At 40.3% G+C, this 16,637-nt stretch overlaps 1 protein-coding gene across 1 annotated transcript in view; it reads right to left on the bottom strand.

Annotated features, from left to right (window-relative positions):
- The window catches only part of ADAMTS20 (ADAM metallopeptidase with thrombospondin type 1 motif 20), an 88,625-nt gene extending 72,894 nt beyond the window's left edge, over positions 1 to 15,731 (bottom strand). Inside the window, exons 1-4 of the mRNA XM_071423578.1 lie at positions 15,502 to 15,731; positions 14,843 to 15,189; positions 3,359 to 3,521; positions 30 to 289 (exon numbers count right to left, since the gene is read on the bottom strand). Coding sequence (XP_071279679.1) covers positions 30 to 289; positions 3,359 to 3,521; positions 14,843 to 15,189; positions 15,502 to 15,592 — 861 coding nt within the window. The 5' untranslated portion in view covers positions 15,593 to 15,731. The remainder of the gene's footprint in view (positions 1 to 29; positions 290 to 3,358; positions 3,522 to 14,842; positions 15,190 to 15,501) is intronic.
- Between the last annotated feature and the right edge of the window lie 906 nt (positions 15,732 to 16,637).

Below are 16,637 nucleotides of genomic sequence, written 5' to 3'. Positions count from 1 at the left end.
AAATTCCTAATGCTTAAGAACTTACTTACTATTGACATCAGTGTTAGTACATAGTGCTGTAAATTCTGCCCATGGTGACGAACCATTTTGGTGTCAGCTGTGACCATCACTTCTACATATCTTGGATAGGAAAGAAAACGTTTCTTCCTGGAATGTGGATTGCCACCATCCTCTACAGAGATGTTATTTAAATCATATTCTAAACTGAGAGACTTCTGTAAAATGCTGCTCTTTTCATCTAAACTGCTGAAGGTTGGACGTAATAAAGTGCTCTTCTGCAACTCTTGCTCTGTAAAATAAAAAGATTTATTGTTGAATGCAGATGCTAAATAGTACAAAGGCAAAAGGCTGCCCAAATTTCCACGGGAAACTGTGAAAGAATTAAAAAAAAAACAAAAACACAGAAGACTGTAATAGGAACATCAAAAGAGATGTCTTGTATATTTTTATATAGTTCTATCATAAATGGATTATTTCTTACAAATTAGTTAAGAGACAGCAATACTACACAATTCCTAGAAAGCACTATAATCCAAACAGGAAGGCTGGAAGGAGATAAGCACTACAGCTTACTCAGTACAACAAAGGACCCAAGTTAGTTAAACAAAACACATTTTTACACACAAACTTTTGGCACCAGCAGAACAAATAAAATCAAACTACTTCCAACTCCTGAATTCAAGTCTTTACTGACTTTCAAATTTACATAACATTATATTTAAAGAAATATGGAGTTTAACTTCATAAGCAAGTACATACCAAAAGCCTTAAGTGACCTCTTTGACAGTTTTGTAAATATTCATTGTGTAGAATCAGGCTCTAGGAAATACACAATCTACTTAGATATCTTCAAACTAAGTACAGTAATACTTCCAATTACACTGTGTAGTCCAGCCAACAAATGCTTCTGATGTCTGATACAGAAACACAATGCCTTTACCAGAGTCATCTTAGCTCACATGAAAAATACCCAACAGAGAAGCATATCTGAATTCTCACTACCCTCTAGCACTTCAGCAGCTAACTGGGCACTCCAGCCCCTTCAGAAGAAACCTCCACTGTCTTTCTGGAAACTCGATTTCGCTCTTAAGAAGTAGCCAAAGGCTATGTCTCCTAATCATTTTGTTCTAATGACTTAGTGACTACAGCACTGACCCAAGAATTCAGAGACCACACTTCTGTCACCCTCAACTTGAGAGGATTTAAATCTACATATTCCATTGTTCAAGAGAAGAGCCCTCATGTCTAAACTTTAAGGTATTTTTGAGAGATCCATAGTTTGTCTTCCTTAAAGTTAGGGTACAATATGGCAAGAAAGAAAACAGTAGAGACAACAGCAATTACTTTACTGAGTAATTGTTTAAAAATCAATCGCAAAATAAAGCTATACTAATCGTGAAGCCATTAGCACTAACAATGAGGGGAGAAAGCAGGGACTGGCTCTGAAAAGGAACTAGTTCAAGAGTATCCACAGATACTCTTATGTGTTTAGACTAAGTTGGATGCACTGAAGAGAATTGGCTGAAGCAATTTCATATACACAATCTTTACTAGGTCACAGAAAGTGTCTGAGATTCCAGAGTACTGGCAAAATGGGAAATAATACTTATATTTAAAGGGAGAGTTTAAAGATTATCTAAATTTATGGATCAAACAAATCAAGAAAAAATCAAATTAATTTTGTTTACCAACACCAGAAATCAACAAGTGGATAAGTAATAGCTATGAGACTTATCCAAAACCTATTCTGGCAAACTCTGATGAGCTTCCACATCTAAAGGAAACAGAACTTATGGACTGAGGAGATGCAATAAATATCCCATCCTGAACTGAGTAAGGCATATATCAGGGTTGCAAAAAATTTCTTCATTGGCAAACTAGTTTTAGAAGAAACAGTACAAAGTGGAGAAAAGATTTGTTACACAATTTTAGAATTACCATGGCCCAATTTCAAACTAAAAATATGTATTGACTGGTATGTTCCTCCATATCATCTGTCAAGGTTCCCTTACTAGAGAAAGAGAAACTTTCATGATTCCAAGTAGTGATATAAGTTGTTCCTCTGTGAAGAAAACATATGAATAACCAAGCAAGACTAGCATTAAAGGAGACACATCATTTTTAGAACAGAAACATAAAAACACAAAGCTTTTCTTAATAAACATTTCTGCAGCTTCACTGCCCCCAAACTGACAGTAAGCCCTAGCTCACAATCTTTTATAATTGTTCCAAAAAATGAAAAGGGAGAAAATGACTATGTTCTTAATGCTTGAAGCCTTTTTGTCACACTAGCTTGTTTAGATTAAAGAAAAAAAGACACAAAACAAACTGAAAGACCTCTAATTTGGTTCAGTACATATTATTTATCATTTAATAAAAAAAGGCATAGGAATAAGAACATTTGCTTGAAGTAATGGTTATTTTCTGGCCTTAGTACCTATGGGAAAGCAAAATTCTCAAAAGAATGTTTTCGACTATAAAATATGTTATAAAAATTTTCAAAAATTAATAACACTAATCACCCAAGCTTTTTTTTAATCTTTATGTTTTTAACCATCTACATAGATATTCCTCAAGAAGAGTTCCAGTCAAAGTTCCCTGTTCAGCCCAGGAACTGATCAGGGAGCTGATCTTCCCTGCTGGCTCAGCTGTCAGCACATAGGGATGGCGTTCCCCTGCACCTGCAAAATTTCTTTCTTAAATTATGCCCACCCTTCCTGTTCCCCTTTGTTATTAAGGACTGTTTCCCAAGGGACACCTTGAACCAGTGCCCTGAACAGGCCAAAGGCAGTGGTTCTGTTGACACCCTTCCTTTAACCTTAAATAATACTAAATATTATGAATATGTAGCCTAAATAAATCATTAAAATACCCACAAGGACAAACATTTACAATAATGGGTAAGATTGGATTGTATTAAATTAATGAGTAATATTAGATACTTCCATTATTAAGGAAGACAGAAGTCATGTATTATCTGCTAGAATTGCAGTAAGTTCATTATCTTTTATTATCTGCTAGAATTGCAGTTAGTTCATTATCTTTTGTGAATATAAGCAACAGCTCCTGTGGATCTATTCTTTCAATGTTTACACATGGGACAATGTAGGGCAAAGCAAACCCCCACCAGAGTTCTTGCAACATCATGGGGTTTTTTTATATCTACATTCTGTCCTACTTTTGAATTTGCCACTGTCACAAAACAAAAGGAAAAGCTGACAAGCTTATGTGAAAGAAATGTGTAGGTTCTAATGGCAATGTGGAGAAAAATTATTTATGAAATAAAATCTTCCTTTTTTTTTCTTTAGAACAACTGACATTTGAAAAAGGCACAATGGAATTTAAAGTATGACTCTACCTGAAACTTCACAAGGTTTATAGGATTTCTGATACTCTTTTTTAAGTTCATCATGCCTGTATATAAGATGTGGTTTGTTATGTTCATCTTCATCTTCACCTCCATCCGCTTTCATCAGAGGTTCTAAAATGTATTCACCATCGTGTGCCTTGAAGGTGCCCATCTGAAAGCAACAGAAGTAATTTAATTATTTTCCACTGAAAATACTGATGTAAAAATAATTCTCATTGAAATAAAAGCTATTTATGATAACATTTTGATGTTAATGATCATAGACATGCATGTGAGACAGGAGAAACTCCAATAAAACCTGGAAGGTAAGGCAAGAGAAGTTTGCTTTCAGGGACTTGTCCCACCAGAATAACTCAGATTACCTCACATATTAACAATGTATTAAAGGTAATTACAATAAGAGTTATGAAACAAAGGAGATCACAAAAATACAGAGAAACAAGGTATAACCAAGCAAGACCAGTTGGGAGCTGTGCAAAGGAGAGCAGAGGCCATCAAGAAATTCAGAATTTGACTACTGTCCAAATTCTGGACTGATTTGTTGCTTTCTGTCCTTAACATAATTTACATAGTATTCTTCTTCTAAAATTGCATTTCCCCCATAGATTAGAAACAGTGTTAACATGGTATTATTTTTGAAGATTTTTAACTGGAGCACCAGAAAGTCAAAGTTGACACCATTTAAGTTTTTTTTATCCTTGATTCCCCCAAAACACTCCCCATCCCTGACCACCGTAGACACACATGGTTAACTATGTAATGGGAGCCACAGTAACTTGATTACTAACAAAAGCACTGGCACATACACAAAGAAAAAAATTAAGCTCCTTTCCCCCAGCCCCCTGCCCCATAATCCTCTCAATTATGAAATCCTAAAGCAGACTCTGTTCTTTCTCACTGCACTTCTAACCGAATTCATAATTTCCTATGGCTTAAGTACTCCACCTCAGGAGACTACAAGGAGGAAGAAAGAATTTCATCAAATTATTTTCAAACTTTTTAGCAACTTCCTCACTTCAGCCAATTAAACATATCAAGTGAGTAGGTACACCGCATCCTGATAGATATTTTGCCACTAAAGCATAAGATTGACCAAAAAGACAGAAGCAACAACATACATAATACAGTTTAAGAGATTAAATGTTCATGTCAGCCTTGAAACTCAGGGTTATAGAGAGAGTGGCAGAGCAGGATAAATGAGAACAGAATGAAGAATAGGGCTTTTTCAAACAACCTACTAAGTCTTCTAACCTACTAACTGCTGCAGACTACTTTACTGTCCAGGGTATTGTACTGGAATTATAATTTCCCCTTGAATTTGGGATCCTTCTAAGCAGTTATCAGCTGTCGATCTGTAAGAGTCTGTTAGTCTGACACATGGCTGAAGCCCATCTGCAATCTTGTCTGATATATAACATTATTAGAGATAATGTCAACACATTGTGGATGAATCCTCTGCACCAGCTTTGTTGCAGAATGAAAAAAGAAATCTAAATAGTATTTTCATTTCAAGACTGTTTAAATCTAACTCACAGAAGCACTTTTCCCCTCAGTTTCATTTAAATTCTTTGCAAGTAGTCTTCATGCTAGATCCTTTGTACATTCAGTTTAGCCTTCTCACATGCAGTGTTTCCAGGGCATGTAATTTGTAGAGGACAGCAGATCGAGTGTACCAAGACCAGCCTGGAAAGGGCTTCAGGAAAAGAGACATGCCACAGCTTGTCAGTTAGTCTTAAAGTACAGCCTTTTAGGTTTGCAATGACAGGGACAGACAAGAGCCTGTCACTCAGGGACAAAGCATCAATTCCTGTTAAGATTCATCTTTTATTACATATACTATTATAAAGTCCCAGTTAGCAAAATGTCATAAATCTGACCCTATACTATTTGTCAACACTCACATGCTAATTAATTATTTTCTCCTGATATACCAAAACCCATATTTCTACATAATAAATATTTAAAGTATGTTCTTCCAGATTTAAGCAAGAACTTTATTTTCCACATACATTTTACTTCCCTCCTATTCTTTCAAACAGGTGGAGCAGATAATCTGGGTTTGTTTCCTCAAGAGCTTTTCCAACAAACAGACAAGGAATGGTTTCAGTTATAACACAGAGATTATAAGAACAATACCCCAGAACTAACAAGGAAAGAGATCGTACTACATTCTAAACTAAACTTCCAGAATATCAGACTTCCACTGGAAAAGACAACTGCAACAAGGCTATATTATTTTTCTATGATTACATTCTAAAAATAAAGATTAAAAAAAAAAAAAAGTAAAACTCCCAAACACAAGACATACGTTTTTGACCAAGTCTCCTCACTTCAAAACTTCACAACAACAGACCACAAATTTACAGGCCAAAAAGAGAGACAGCTGGATGGGCAGAATCCTCCATTATGATTCCTGGCCTCAAAATTATTCCTAGCTTTTTTTCACGTCAAAAGATTAACATAAGACAGTACAATTGTGTCCTTAAGACTAGAGAGTCCACCTTTACAGATACTTGGGACAACCATTTTAGAAAAATGGACTCAAGCTGTCAAGCTTCCTTTTGCTCACTCTTCGGCCCACTGATTCTCAGACAGTTTCCCAGGATCAACGGCCTGTTCAGATATGGAAAAAAATAGCTGAGCAAAAATTTATAATGCAAAAAGCTTTCATTCTTTCTACAATGAACTCTCTCCTCTTCAACAATGTATGGGTAAAGAAGCAATTACTACCACTGAGTAGTTATGAAGACCTCCTATCTGTAGTCTATGACAAATTTTTGCACATCACTGAACACACTATGTTGTATGGGAAAAAGAGCAAAACTTAAGAGATCAAGCAGTGCTCTATCTTAAGAAAGGTATTTGATATTTGTCATTCAAAGCCAAAGAAGACATTGAACTTGTAGCCACTGATTCCAATCCTCCAAATCTGCCATGAAACTACACGGTTTGCTCCTCATTTTCCTAACACATGCATCTACAAAAATTCAGTCACCAGTTACACTCCCTGTTTACAGTCCTCCAGCCAGGAAAGTGATACTTCATGTGGCTACAGATTCTGCTGATACAAATGGAACTATTGCTGCATCTGGGACACACAAGGAAAAGAGCCGTGAGATCCAAATGAAGAATACTTTTGGTAAAATGAAATAAAGAAAAGTCACTTAGTGTACAGAGGTAGGTTGCTGAAACAGGAGCACAAGCATTTGCAGGAAATTAAATCAGAAATGAACTGGATTTATTTATCATCTACAGATGCCTCTCAAATCATCTAACATGAAAGCTGCCTGAATCATTCTATTTCTGTTCTTCAGATAAAGAGATAAAAGTACATTTAAAAGATTCTTCAGTAGAAGTAGAGTACAAAATTGAAAACAGCCTCTTGCACATCATAAATAAGTGGTCCAAAGGAGTGCTACCCAGAACTATGCATATGCATAGATTTGAGAAAATTTATGAGAAAGCCCACATGAGAATGATAATTTATATTTTGGATTTAAAATATTATGGATGATCTAGACACTTAAGATTAAATCAAGGTTCAGGGGATCAACACAGCTACTCACTATATGGTATGACTTAGTGGTTTAAAGTGGCTTAAAACTGTATAGTCTCAACCAATATTAACTCTATTGCAAGAGTTATAGAAGTAAATATTGCAAAATTATGGTTAAAGAATGTACCAGGCCCATATACTAATTACATCTTTGTTTATAAAGTTTTCAGAACACATGGAAAACATAAGGGATATATAGCAGATTTCAGAAATGAGGAATTTGTATGTCCAACAGCACAATTGGAATTGTTTCATAAAAACACTAAAAGGACAACTGAAGCTCTGGAAAACTTGACTCTAGACTGGCAGACTCCCTCCCAGGTAAGCTCCACTCCTGTGCTCAAGTACATCTCATGCTCTTAAAGTATGGCTTCTTAACTCACTTAAAAATCTGTAAGTAGTTTATAGCAAGAGCACTTTAACAGTCAAAGTAATGTACAAAATCCCTTCCTTTTATACTATTCTCTTCCCCTCTACTTTCCCTCCTCTTTTGATTATTCAAATCTCTTGAATCATATAAGAATCCCTCCCCCTTTTTCTTCCTGCTTTGCTGTTACAATATTTTATGATGAAAGACTTAAGAAACATTGACTAATTAAAGAAAAAAGTATTACAGTGATCATAGTACACTGTCAACATTTGGAAAAAGTATTTCTGCTAGAAAATAATTCAGCTAGAAACACAATTAAGAGATAGCAGTTCAAGCTAATGTATTAAAATCAGAGCTAACATAATTGAAATAAGAAAATAGTAATAAAATCATAAATTTTTATTTCTTCCCTCACCAGGGAAGAAATATCTAGCAACAAATGCTTTCTGGTAGGAAACATTTTAGAAGTGATTGAAAGCAACATTATGTTTGAAGTTCTTAGAGAATAAAATTCTAGAAATTTGTTACAGGTGTCTAACTACATCTTACAAATTCTGTGATGTGAAGATTGCATGAGCTGACTATAATCACACCACTAAAAGAATTGATGGGGCATTCACCTATGGTTGGAAGTGTCCTGGTCTGCAAAAAGACACCTGAGATTAAATTTCTTAATTCCAGATTGAAACTTAAGTTCCATGTAAGTGCTTAAAGGGATTTTACCTATTTGTATGTTTAGACCATGCCTTACCAATAAACATATGATAACCATGAGTTTCTAAATAAAATTTGTAGCCAAAACAGAGGGGCTAAACAGCAAAAAACTTGAGAGAATGTTAAAAAACAATCTCAAAGCCACTTGGAAAGAGCATTGGTTCATGGAAACAAACAAGATTCAGTGGAGTGGAAGGAAGAGAGAAGGGCCATTTATTTATTTATTTTTATCTTTATATAGAATTCACAGTGAACAAGCTAGACAAGCCAACTAAAAATATGCATAACTTTTTTTAATAGATATATACATGGAGATTCTATTACAGAATAGCAGTTATACAATGCCTGTTGACATTGGCAAAACAAAATGTATAAATACATACAGGGGATTTTCTTGCTTGTTTGGGGGTTACTTTGGGAGGGAGTAAGTTGTTGGCTTTTATTTTTTAGTTTTAGGGGATTTAGTTTTAACACCTCAACTATCATCAAGCTAAGTATTCTGACAGAACACAGACCTAGAGGATCCATACACTTTATCTTGAAGGAAACTCCATCATATCATCTCGCCTGTCTCAGAAAACATCAAGCAAATTTACATTTGCAACTTATCTCTGTTTAAAGAGAACTTCCTAGTTTGATGTTTTTAAATAGATGCAGAACCACCTTTTTATCTCACTGGGAGATGAATAGCTCCATACAGTCCTTTTGACTCATAAGCACCATCACAGGCAGTTATCACTCAAGAGCACACAAGCTATGGTTAGATTTTCACCTTAGTCAGCCACACAGTAAGCTACCTTGAGTACTTCTGTAAATATGTGCATTCCCAGAAGATATTAACTGCTCTCAGTGTCTGGCTTTGCTATCTTTATCTTGCCATTTTCTACATGAGGGTACGTCTGAAACAGAATGAGAATTGAGACTACTGCAGATACACTATCTCATATGGGAAGCCTATCTATTCCCCAAGAGTACAAAGTTTCCTGAGATCCATGACAGCTAGATGTTGACTGCCACCTGGGACTGGAAGCATTAACTTCAGACAAAAAAAGAAAACCCACACACAACCCCTCCCCCCACCTATTTGCACGCCAGTAATTTAGCTTAGTGACAGCAAAGGGCCATATGTTGTGTACTCTGCCCTTCCCTGACACAGAAACTTCTGTGTACTTCCTCAAAGTTTAATGAACATATGTTTGTGTATATACAGATAAAAGTAAATCAAAGTTCCTCTGGCTGCCCAGAGCATACCAGCAAATTCACCTGGGTCACATAGATCCAAACAATAAAAGCAGCAGTTGAGAACAAGCTGCAGCCATCAAAACAATTTATTTGGCAACATATGGGCAAAGAATGTGCCCAAGCAGTAACCAATGAAAGGCCACTAGACACAGGACATGGGCAGAAGGCAGCCCAGTGATGGCTCAGCACCCTTGACATAAAACATTACATAGGCACATCCTCTCTGTTGAGAGGACAATTCCTGCACAATTTTGCTGATGAACAAGTAGACACATACTCAGGTCCTACTGCTTTAGATAAAAGATTTTCTGTGACAGACCTTCAGCTGCACAATCTACAACTCCACATATCTTCTCAGTTTATAACTGCAATTACCACCTGTATTTGCTGATCTGTGCTGTGTGCTGTGTGATGTGTGAAGGTATATCACCTGTGGAAGTATTGCCAGGAAAAGTTGAGATGCAAAGAGCCTGAGAAAAACATACTGGAGAAGATTCAGGGTTTTTAAAACAGCTGTAGAGGGGACCTAAATTGTCTCACTAGTCAAAAAGAAAGAATATTTTATCTTAAACTTGCAAAGTAAAACCTGTTACTTAAAACCCCTTTGTGCTGATCAGAGACAGAGCAAATGCTCAGGATTATAATGGAAGCACTGAAACTCTTTCTGTTTTGCAAATCCAGAGCCAGAGTCTCACCTTGTATACATGTATGACACAGGAAACCAGAACTACCACGTGGAAGTCTTCAGATCACCCAGCCAGTAGTAATAAGACTTTGTTTGCTCAAGCAAGAATCAATTGCCTTGAGCTGACATTTTAATAGGACTGTTTTCCTAGCTTATGATGGAATCAGTATATTAAGATAAAAAAACTATGAAATCCAGTATGTGCCTTATGGATATTCATAACATTATAAATGTAACCCAAATATGAAAACTATCCTGCCTTCCAGATTTAGAAAGTATCTTTTTTGAAGTGACAGCTTAGAAGTTAAAGCATTAAATTACCTCAAGGTAAGCATATTTTCTAGTTACAAGTGTTAAAGTTTCTTGGAAAAAACAACTTAGTTTCACTCACTGAGGTTGTTAATACTAAGGAGCACAAAACCAGGGAGCAAATATTTGGGGTTTGTCACCTGCACTAGATCTGCACAAGAAACTGGATGCTGGCTATGCCAGCAGTAGCTTCTAGCAAGTTTTTGGGCTTTGGACTGTTGGACTTTTTAACCAATTAAAAATCACAGTTTTTTAAGACAAATTCCAAGACTGCTTACTTTTCCCTAAAAGGAGCCACTTTACCAATCCATAGCAGCAGACAGAGTTGTTTTCAAAACCTCTGAGAAAGGTGATTCGCTGACCTGGATTAATAAAAATTAAACACAACCTCCTGTACTGAGGATTGTGAAGACCCACACTTAGGTTCATACTCCTGCCCTTCTCCAGACTGAAGTAAGTCTGATGTGCAGTAAGGGAGCATTACCAAAGGGCTCCCTTGAGCTGCTGAGGAAGAAACTTGTCACACTCCAAAGCTACATTAGAACAAAGTGGTCCTGCCTTCCTGGACTGCAGGCAAATCCACACAAGAACAGATTCATGTGTACTTTTCTACTCCTAACTACTGCCAGCCAGTGAGCATGTGAAATTGCTCTACACACGAGAGACCAGACACCCAAAAGAATGTATTTTTTCCTTCTTTCTTACCTTTTCATCTCTCACAGTAGTCACATAAAACACCTTTGGCACTTAAGCATTTTTCTAGCTCACAAAAACTGATTTTAACTGTTCTCAGCATCAGCCAACACCGTCCTAACCCCTGATAAAAAAATACCAGGTTTCTCAACAGCCTAAAGAAACTGTTTCTGTAGCATTCATTCAGGATGATGGAAAAAAAAAAAACAACCAAAAAAGTTCCTTTCTTTAGATGGGTCCTGCTGGGAATTGAAGGTGCATTCTAGTTAAAATAAGGGAGCTATCATCATTTATAAGACACTTCATTCACTGGTATTAGCTCGTATTTTCATTAAGCTCATAAGTCGCATGTTCTCAAAAGTGAAATTATTTTTAACTATTTGGGGATTTACCTCTTTGATTTTGCTGTCTGCCTAACCTTTGAAAGGTATATTTAGTCTACATATATGCAGGGACATCCTCAGCAGATCCCATTCCCTGTTTGTAGGAAGCTATAATTGACTAAGGCAATAAAAGCAAAACATATGGAACTTCAGAAAATAAAGTGAAATAAAGCATGAAATCTCAAAAATTACTCTAAAGATGCAAGAAATATGCCTGTATGTGATCAGATGTTCAGCTAGGCACCCAGGCCATCACTCTAAATGACCTTCTGCCTTTGATGGATCCCAAAGTTCCCTAATTATACACTCCCTCCTTGCAATTACGACAGACTCCCTGCTGACCTTCTAACCTCCCTGTGCCATTTGCACCCCTGAACCCAGGGCATGCTCTGAAATGTAACACAACAAAACTGCATACAGGGTGTCAGGAGCCATTAAGCAATGCTCCATGGGTACTCTGGGTTGTAGGTGCTCTTAGCAAATGCAGGAAAAGGCTTAACAGAGGGTGAAATGGCTAATCAGGGTGGAGGGGGACAACACACTCAACCTGAGAATGCAAAAAAAGGAAAGAAAGAAGGAACTTGAGGAGAAATGAAGCTGTGAATGAACGCAGTCAGACCTTGGGGTTAGACGCCTACAGGATAAAGTGAACACAAGTTTCTTGTCTCACTTCACATGACTCAGGCACATATCCTGAGCAATTTTTAAAATTCCATTGTTACACTTCCTGTACCTTTATAACTAAGTACAAGTCATTTTCTCCTCCCTAGCTTTTCCAGCACTGGTCAAATATAAGCAGTTCTCTTATATATGCAAAGCTGGAAGATAGTTCAAACCAGTATCATAACTTCCATACACTAAGCTCAAGTTCAGTGATCCTGCAAAGAGAAAGGACTTTACCTAAAATAAATATAATGCAAGGCTACTGAGTCACTAGCCTGGTTTCTACCCTCTTGCTCCCAATAAATAGTATCTTACCTCAGCAGCAGTCAGACTATAAATGTTTGGATGCACTCATGAAGCATGGCACTGCTCATTAAAAGAGCAATAACTGACTAATGTATTTTTTCAGGTACATTTGTTGAATGCACAAACCCATGAAATTTTAAAAGCTTTGAGGATAAAACATCTTTTTACTAATTTTTGAGGGTAGTCCCATCTAGGAATAGGGAATGCATTCAGGGAGGACAAGATCTCACAGGATAATTCCACCGGGTCTGTAGTTCCCTCTTTTCACATTCATTCTTCCCTAAACTCCAAAAAAGTTTTCTCCTTTGGCAGTGGCACAAGGCAGAAAACATTTGCTTTGAATCCATGAGGATGAGGAAAAACATTAGCTTGAAGTTTCTGAGTCAGGTTGGAGGACACTCTGTGCAGTTACAGGCAACCAGCTGGCTGTGACCACCCTACAATCCCTCCCTGGAAAACTATAGGCATAACCCACAGAAGTGCAACAGCATCCATGGAGGCTCTGCTTCCTCTTCTGAAAACCTCCACCACTGAGAGGAAAGCAGACACAACCCTGGCTATGCTACATACCTTCCAAGGTTGCATCTGCCTGGGCAGAAAGTGAAATGAGAGGTGAAAGTCCTGAGAGCAGCGAGACAGAGAGGTCTTTGCTGGTGGCTCAGACAGGCACTCTGTGAGCCAGGCAATGACTGAGGACATGAAGTACAGCTGGAAACTGCAGTGACAAGTTCACAAGGCTCATCTAGGAGAGACAAAGGTCTAATTTAAAGGCACTCAGGGATTTCTGACCATACACATACATGATGATACTGTAATGTATCAGTAAGGAGGAGAGGAAAGAGAAATAAGAAGTGAGACATTCAGCTTGTTGCAGGCAAGAAGATGATGTGATGAAGAAATTGAGAACTGACAAATAAGGTATTTGAGACACCTTTTAGCAGCAGTAAGTACAGGTTTTGATGAAAAGTTATTTTTAATGTACGTGGTTCCTTTAAGTAATGCAAAGCAACAGTTTACAGGAATAGAATTCAAACAGGCAACAAAGGTTGTTGAAAGTAGAAATTCTTAGAACTTCTTGTATTTTTCTGTATAAAGTATGCTACCATTCTCAATGACATGACATTTGAGCATCTATTAAAACATGAATCATGAAAGAAATAAACCAAAACCAACCATACTTGTGATACCTCATCTTTCCCTCTCTTAGTAAACATACTACTCCCTCTCTTAGTAAACATATTAAGATATTTTGTATAGTTTTGAATTGGGATTTGGACAACATAGTCAAGAACCAAGGACAGTTATTTGTAAAGCAAGATATATAGATAAAACTTAGGATGAATACAGAATTACTGTTTTCAAATGCTTGCTTCTACACTAATTTCCAAGGACTATCCAAAATCCACACACCTCAACCCAAAGACAAGATGGTACACATGCAAATTTCCAAGAAGCACAAGAAAGAGGTGTTTCTTTCAAATAGCAGTTATTTCTGGTTCTCTCTTCTATCCTGTGTATCACCCTCTATTAATACACATCACACAGTCCTCAATACATCCAACCAATTGCATTCTGTTTTGTGTAGGCTACTAGAAAGAGCCTAGTATATGAAGTTGGATTTTTCTTGAGGTCCCAAAAATAAGTCTTGCACCTTTAGTTTCCTGAGTGACCACAAAAAAAAAAATGGAACACCAACTTCAATTCACAGTAATATTTACAATGCTATATTTCTACAGTGTTCCTGTCAAACAACATGTCCTTGGCATTTCAATAAGTAGTGATTTGATAAAGCACAGGGTACCAGTCTTCATGCTTCTAGGCGCAAAACTATAAAATTTAACAACACAGTACAACTGTTTTCAAAGACAGTTGTGTGATACTATTTCTCCCTTTTCACCTTGGAAGACACAATAAATGCTATCAAGGGATAAGTACAGAATGTGTATCATTGCAGTTTTGATTTGTCTACTCAATACAATTTTTAAGAAGGGTTTCACAGACACACTTCCACTGAAGTTAGGAAATTTCCTATTCCCTTTTAGCAGAAATGTGTTTAGAGAGCACTGCTGCACACTTATTAGGATACAACATACCTTTACAGCATTGTTGAAAGCTGAGGAAGAAACTAATCAACACCAGCTCTTCTTTCACCATCTCAACTACCATTACTCCTCACCCACAACCACAATATCTGTGTTAAGCTACAAACACATAACTGATGCAACTGACAGCATCATTTTATCGAGACAATAGCTTACTGTGTTTCTAAGGCATGCTTTTTCCCTCCATTATAATGCTCTTGGTGTCAGGAGTTACATCAACCAACTACATTACTGGCCAGCAAGAGATCCTTTGAAAGCGGCATTTGTATATCCCACCAGAGAAGTATCATCATGACTGCACACTGCTGATGCCAAGACATTTCATGACCAACTACTTGGAATGATGCCCAAGAATTTCCAGCTTAGCTCTCCAGCAAAGGCATCCCACTACATTTCTTCCAGGGAGGAGAATATGAATGGAGACAGGAAGCATTGACCAACATGCTTACCAAACCACCACAGATGCTGAAGACAGCCATGTGCGTTTCCTGGGCATTGACATGCCCGCGGTAGAAACAGTGGCGCAAATCAGGGGACGGCTGCTTCTGCGGGGCCCCGACGTGCACCACCGTGTACTGAGCAGCAAGGAAGCCTGCATCAGCACTCAGGTTCAGCTGGAAGACCTGCCCGTATGCTCTGAGCTGGTAATGTGTTCGAAAAGCAGCGGGCTCCAGCGGTGCCTCCAAGCTCCTTTTCCTCCTTCTGAAGTGATGCGTGTGCGGGAAAACTTCTCCAAACTCATTCACTCGGACAGGTGTGATGATTTCATAAGAAGAGAGCTGCTTCACCAAGGTCTCTGTAACACAAGGCAAGAGGCTCAGCCTGACGCCGCAGCACAGCAGCAATGCCCCGCCGGCATCCGCACGGCTGCTGGCACGGCACTCGTGGCGCCAGCCCGGGCTCCGGTGACAGCCGGGGGCGGGGGGCTGCCGCCGGTACGCCCGGTGAGACCCGCGGCCGCCCGGCCCCGCCGCTCGCCGCCGCCGGGAGCCAGCGCTGCCTCCTCCCGCCCGCCCGCCGGGGAGCGGCGGCTGCCCCGGAGGGCACGGCTCCCGCCGCAGGGCCAGGACCCCCGGGCCGGTCGCCGCCTTTGCTGCCGCTCGCTTACCTTGCCCGGGGTGGAAGCGGACTCCCCACGACGCCGTGACGAGCAGGGAGAGGGGGCACAGCAGAGCCGCCAGCCGCCTCGCCCCCCGCATGGCTCGCTCCGCGGCGGCCGTGCCCGCCGCGCCCCCGGGCCGCCGCCGCCTCAGCGCCCGCCGGCCGCCCGGGCCGGCTCCGCTCCGCGCCGCTCCTCCATGCGCCCCGCGCCCCTCCTCGCGTCCCGCCGCCTCCGCGGCCCCGCACACGCCCGCGGGAAGCCGCCCCGCGCTCCTTCTCCTCCCGCCCCTCGCCTCCGCTCCCCCAGCTCGCTCTCCGCCGCCGGGGTGGGCGAGGGCGGCCCTTCCCTTCCCGTCCCTGCCTCCGCCTCCCGTGCCGCTGCCCCCGCGGCCGGCGGGGCGGCGCGGAGATGCCCGCTACTCTCAGGCGGGGCCATCCCGCACCTCAGGCAGACGCGGGCCCGGCCCGCCCCCGGGACACGGGCCGCCCAGGGGCGGAGGGCAGCTCCCCTCCGCGGCCTGGGCAGGGGCGGCCCCGGGGTCTCGGCCCCGTCCCGCCGCCTCCCGCCCCGGCTGCAGGCGGCGTTACCGCACGCGAGAGGTGTCGCTCCAGTCAAAATACGGGATTGTGAGGAGCCTGGCAACGCCGCATTCCCACCGGGAACGGCAGAGGCCGTGCCGTGAGATCCAGCGGTGTGTGTCCCACAGATTCAGTGTCAACCGCAGCCCCCGCCGATCACCTGCCCCTGCGCTCAGCTCTGGGGGAAGCCGCTTCCCCAGGCTGCTTCGAAGGAAGGGGATGTCCAGAGGCAGAGACTGACACCACGGTGTCGACGGACAGGAATTGTTCTGGTTCCGCATCCCTGCTTCGGTTGTTCTGTCTGGGTGAAGTCTTCATAAAGCTGCTTGTCCTAGATTCAGGGAGCCCAGCATCCCTCACATGGAGTGTGTGGAGTATCTGTTTTACCTGAATATTTTTTTCCTGAAATTAGGGAATGGGCCAATCAGGCCTTGAGTGAAGCTGTGTAGTACAGAAACAGCCTTCACTGCTAGAATAAAATCATATATCCCTTGTCAAGAGTCTAGGATTGTAGAATGAGTACCTGGATTGTTCCAATGTATATTCGCATCCAGAATCATCTTG

The sequence above is a fragment of the Agelaius tricolor genome, unplaced genomic scaffold, assembly GCF_023055355.1.
Source record: "Agelaius tricolor isolate 1412-34295 unplaced genomic scaffold, bAgeTri1.0.p SCAF_3, whole genome shotgun sequence".
In the NCBI taxonomy this organism is placed as follows: Eukaryota; Metazoa; Chordata; class Aves; order Passeriformes; family Icteridae; genus Agelaius; species Agelaius tricolor.
This window is presented reverse-complemented; position numbering and strand designations above follow the sequence as displayed.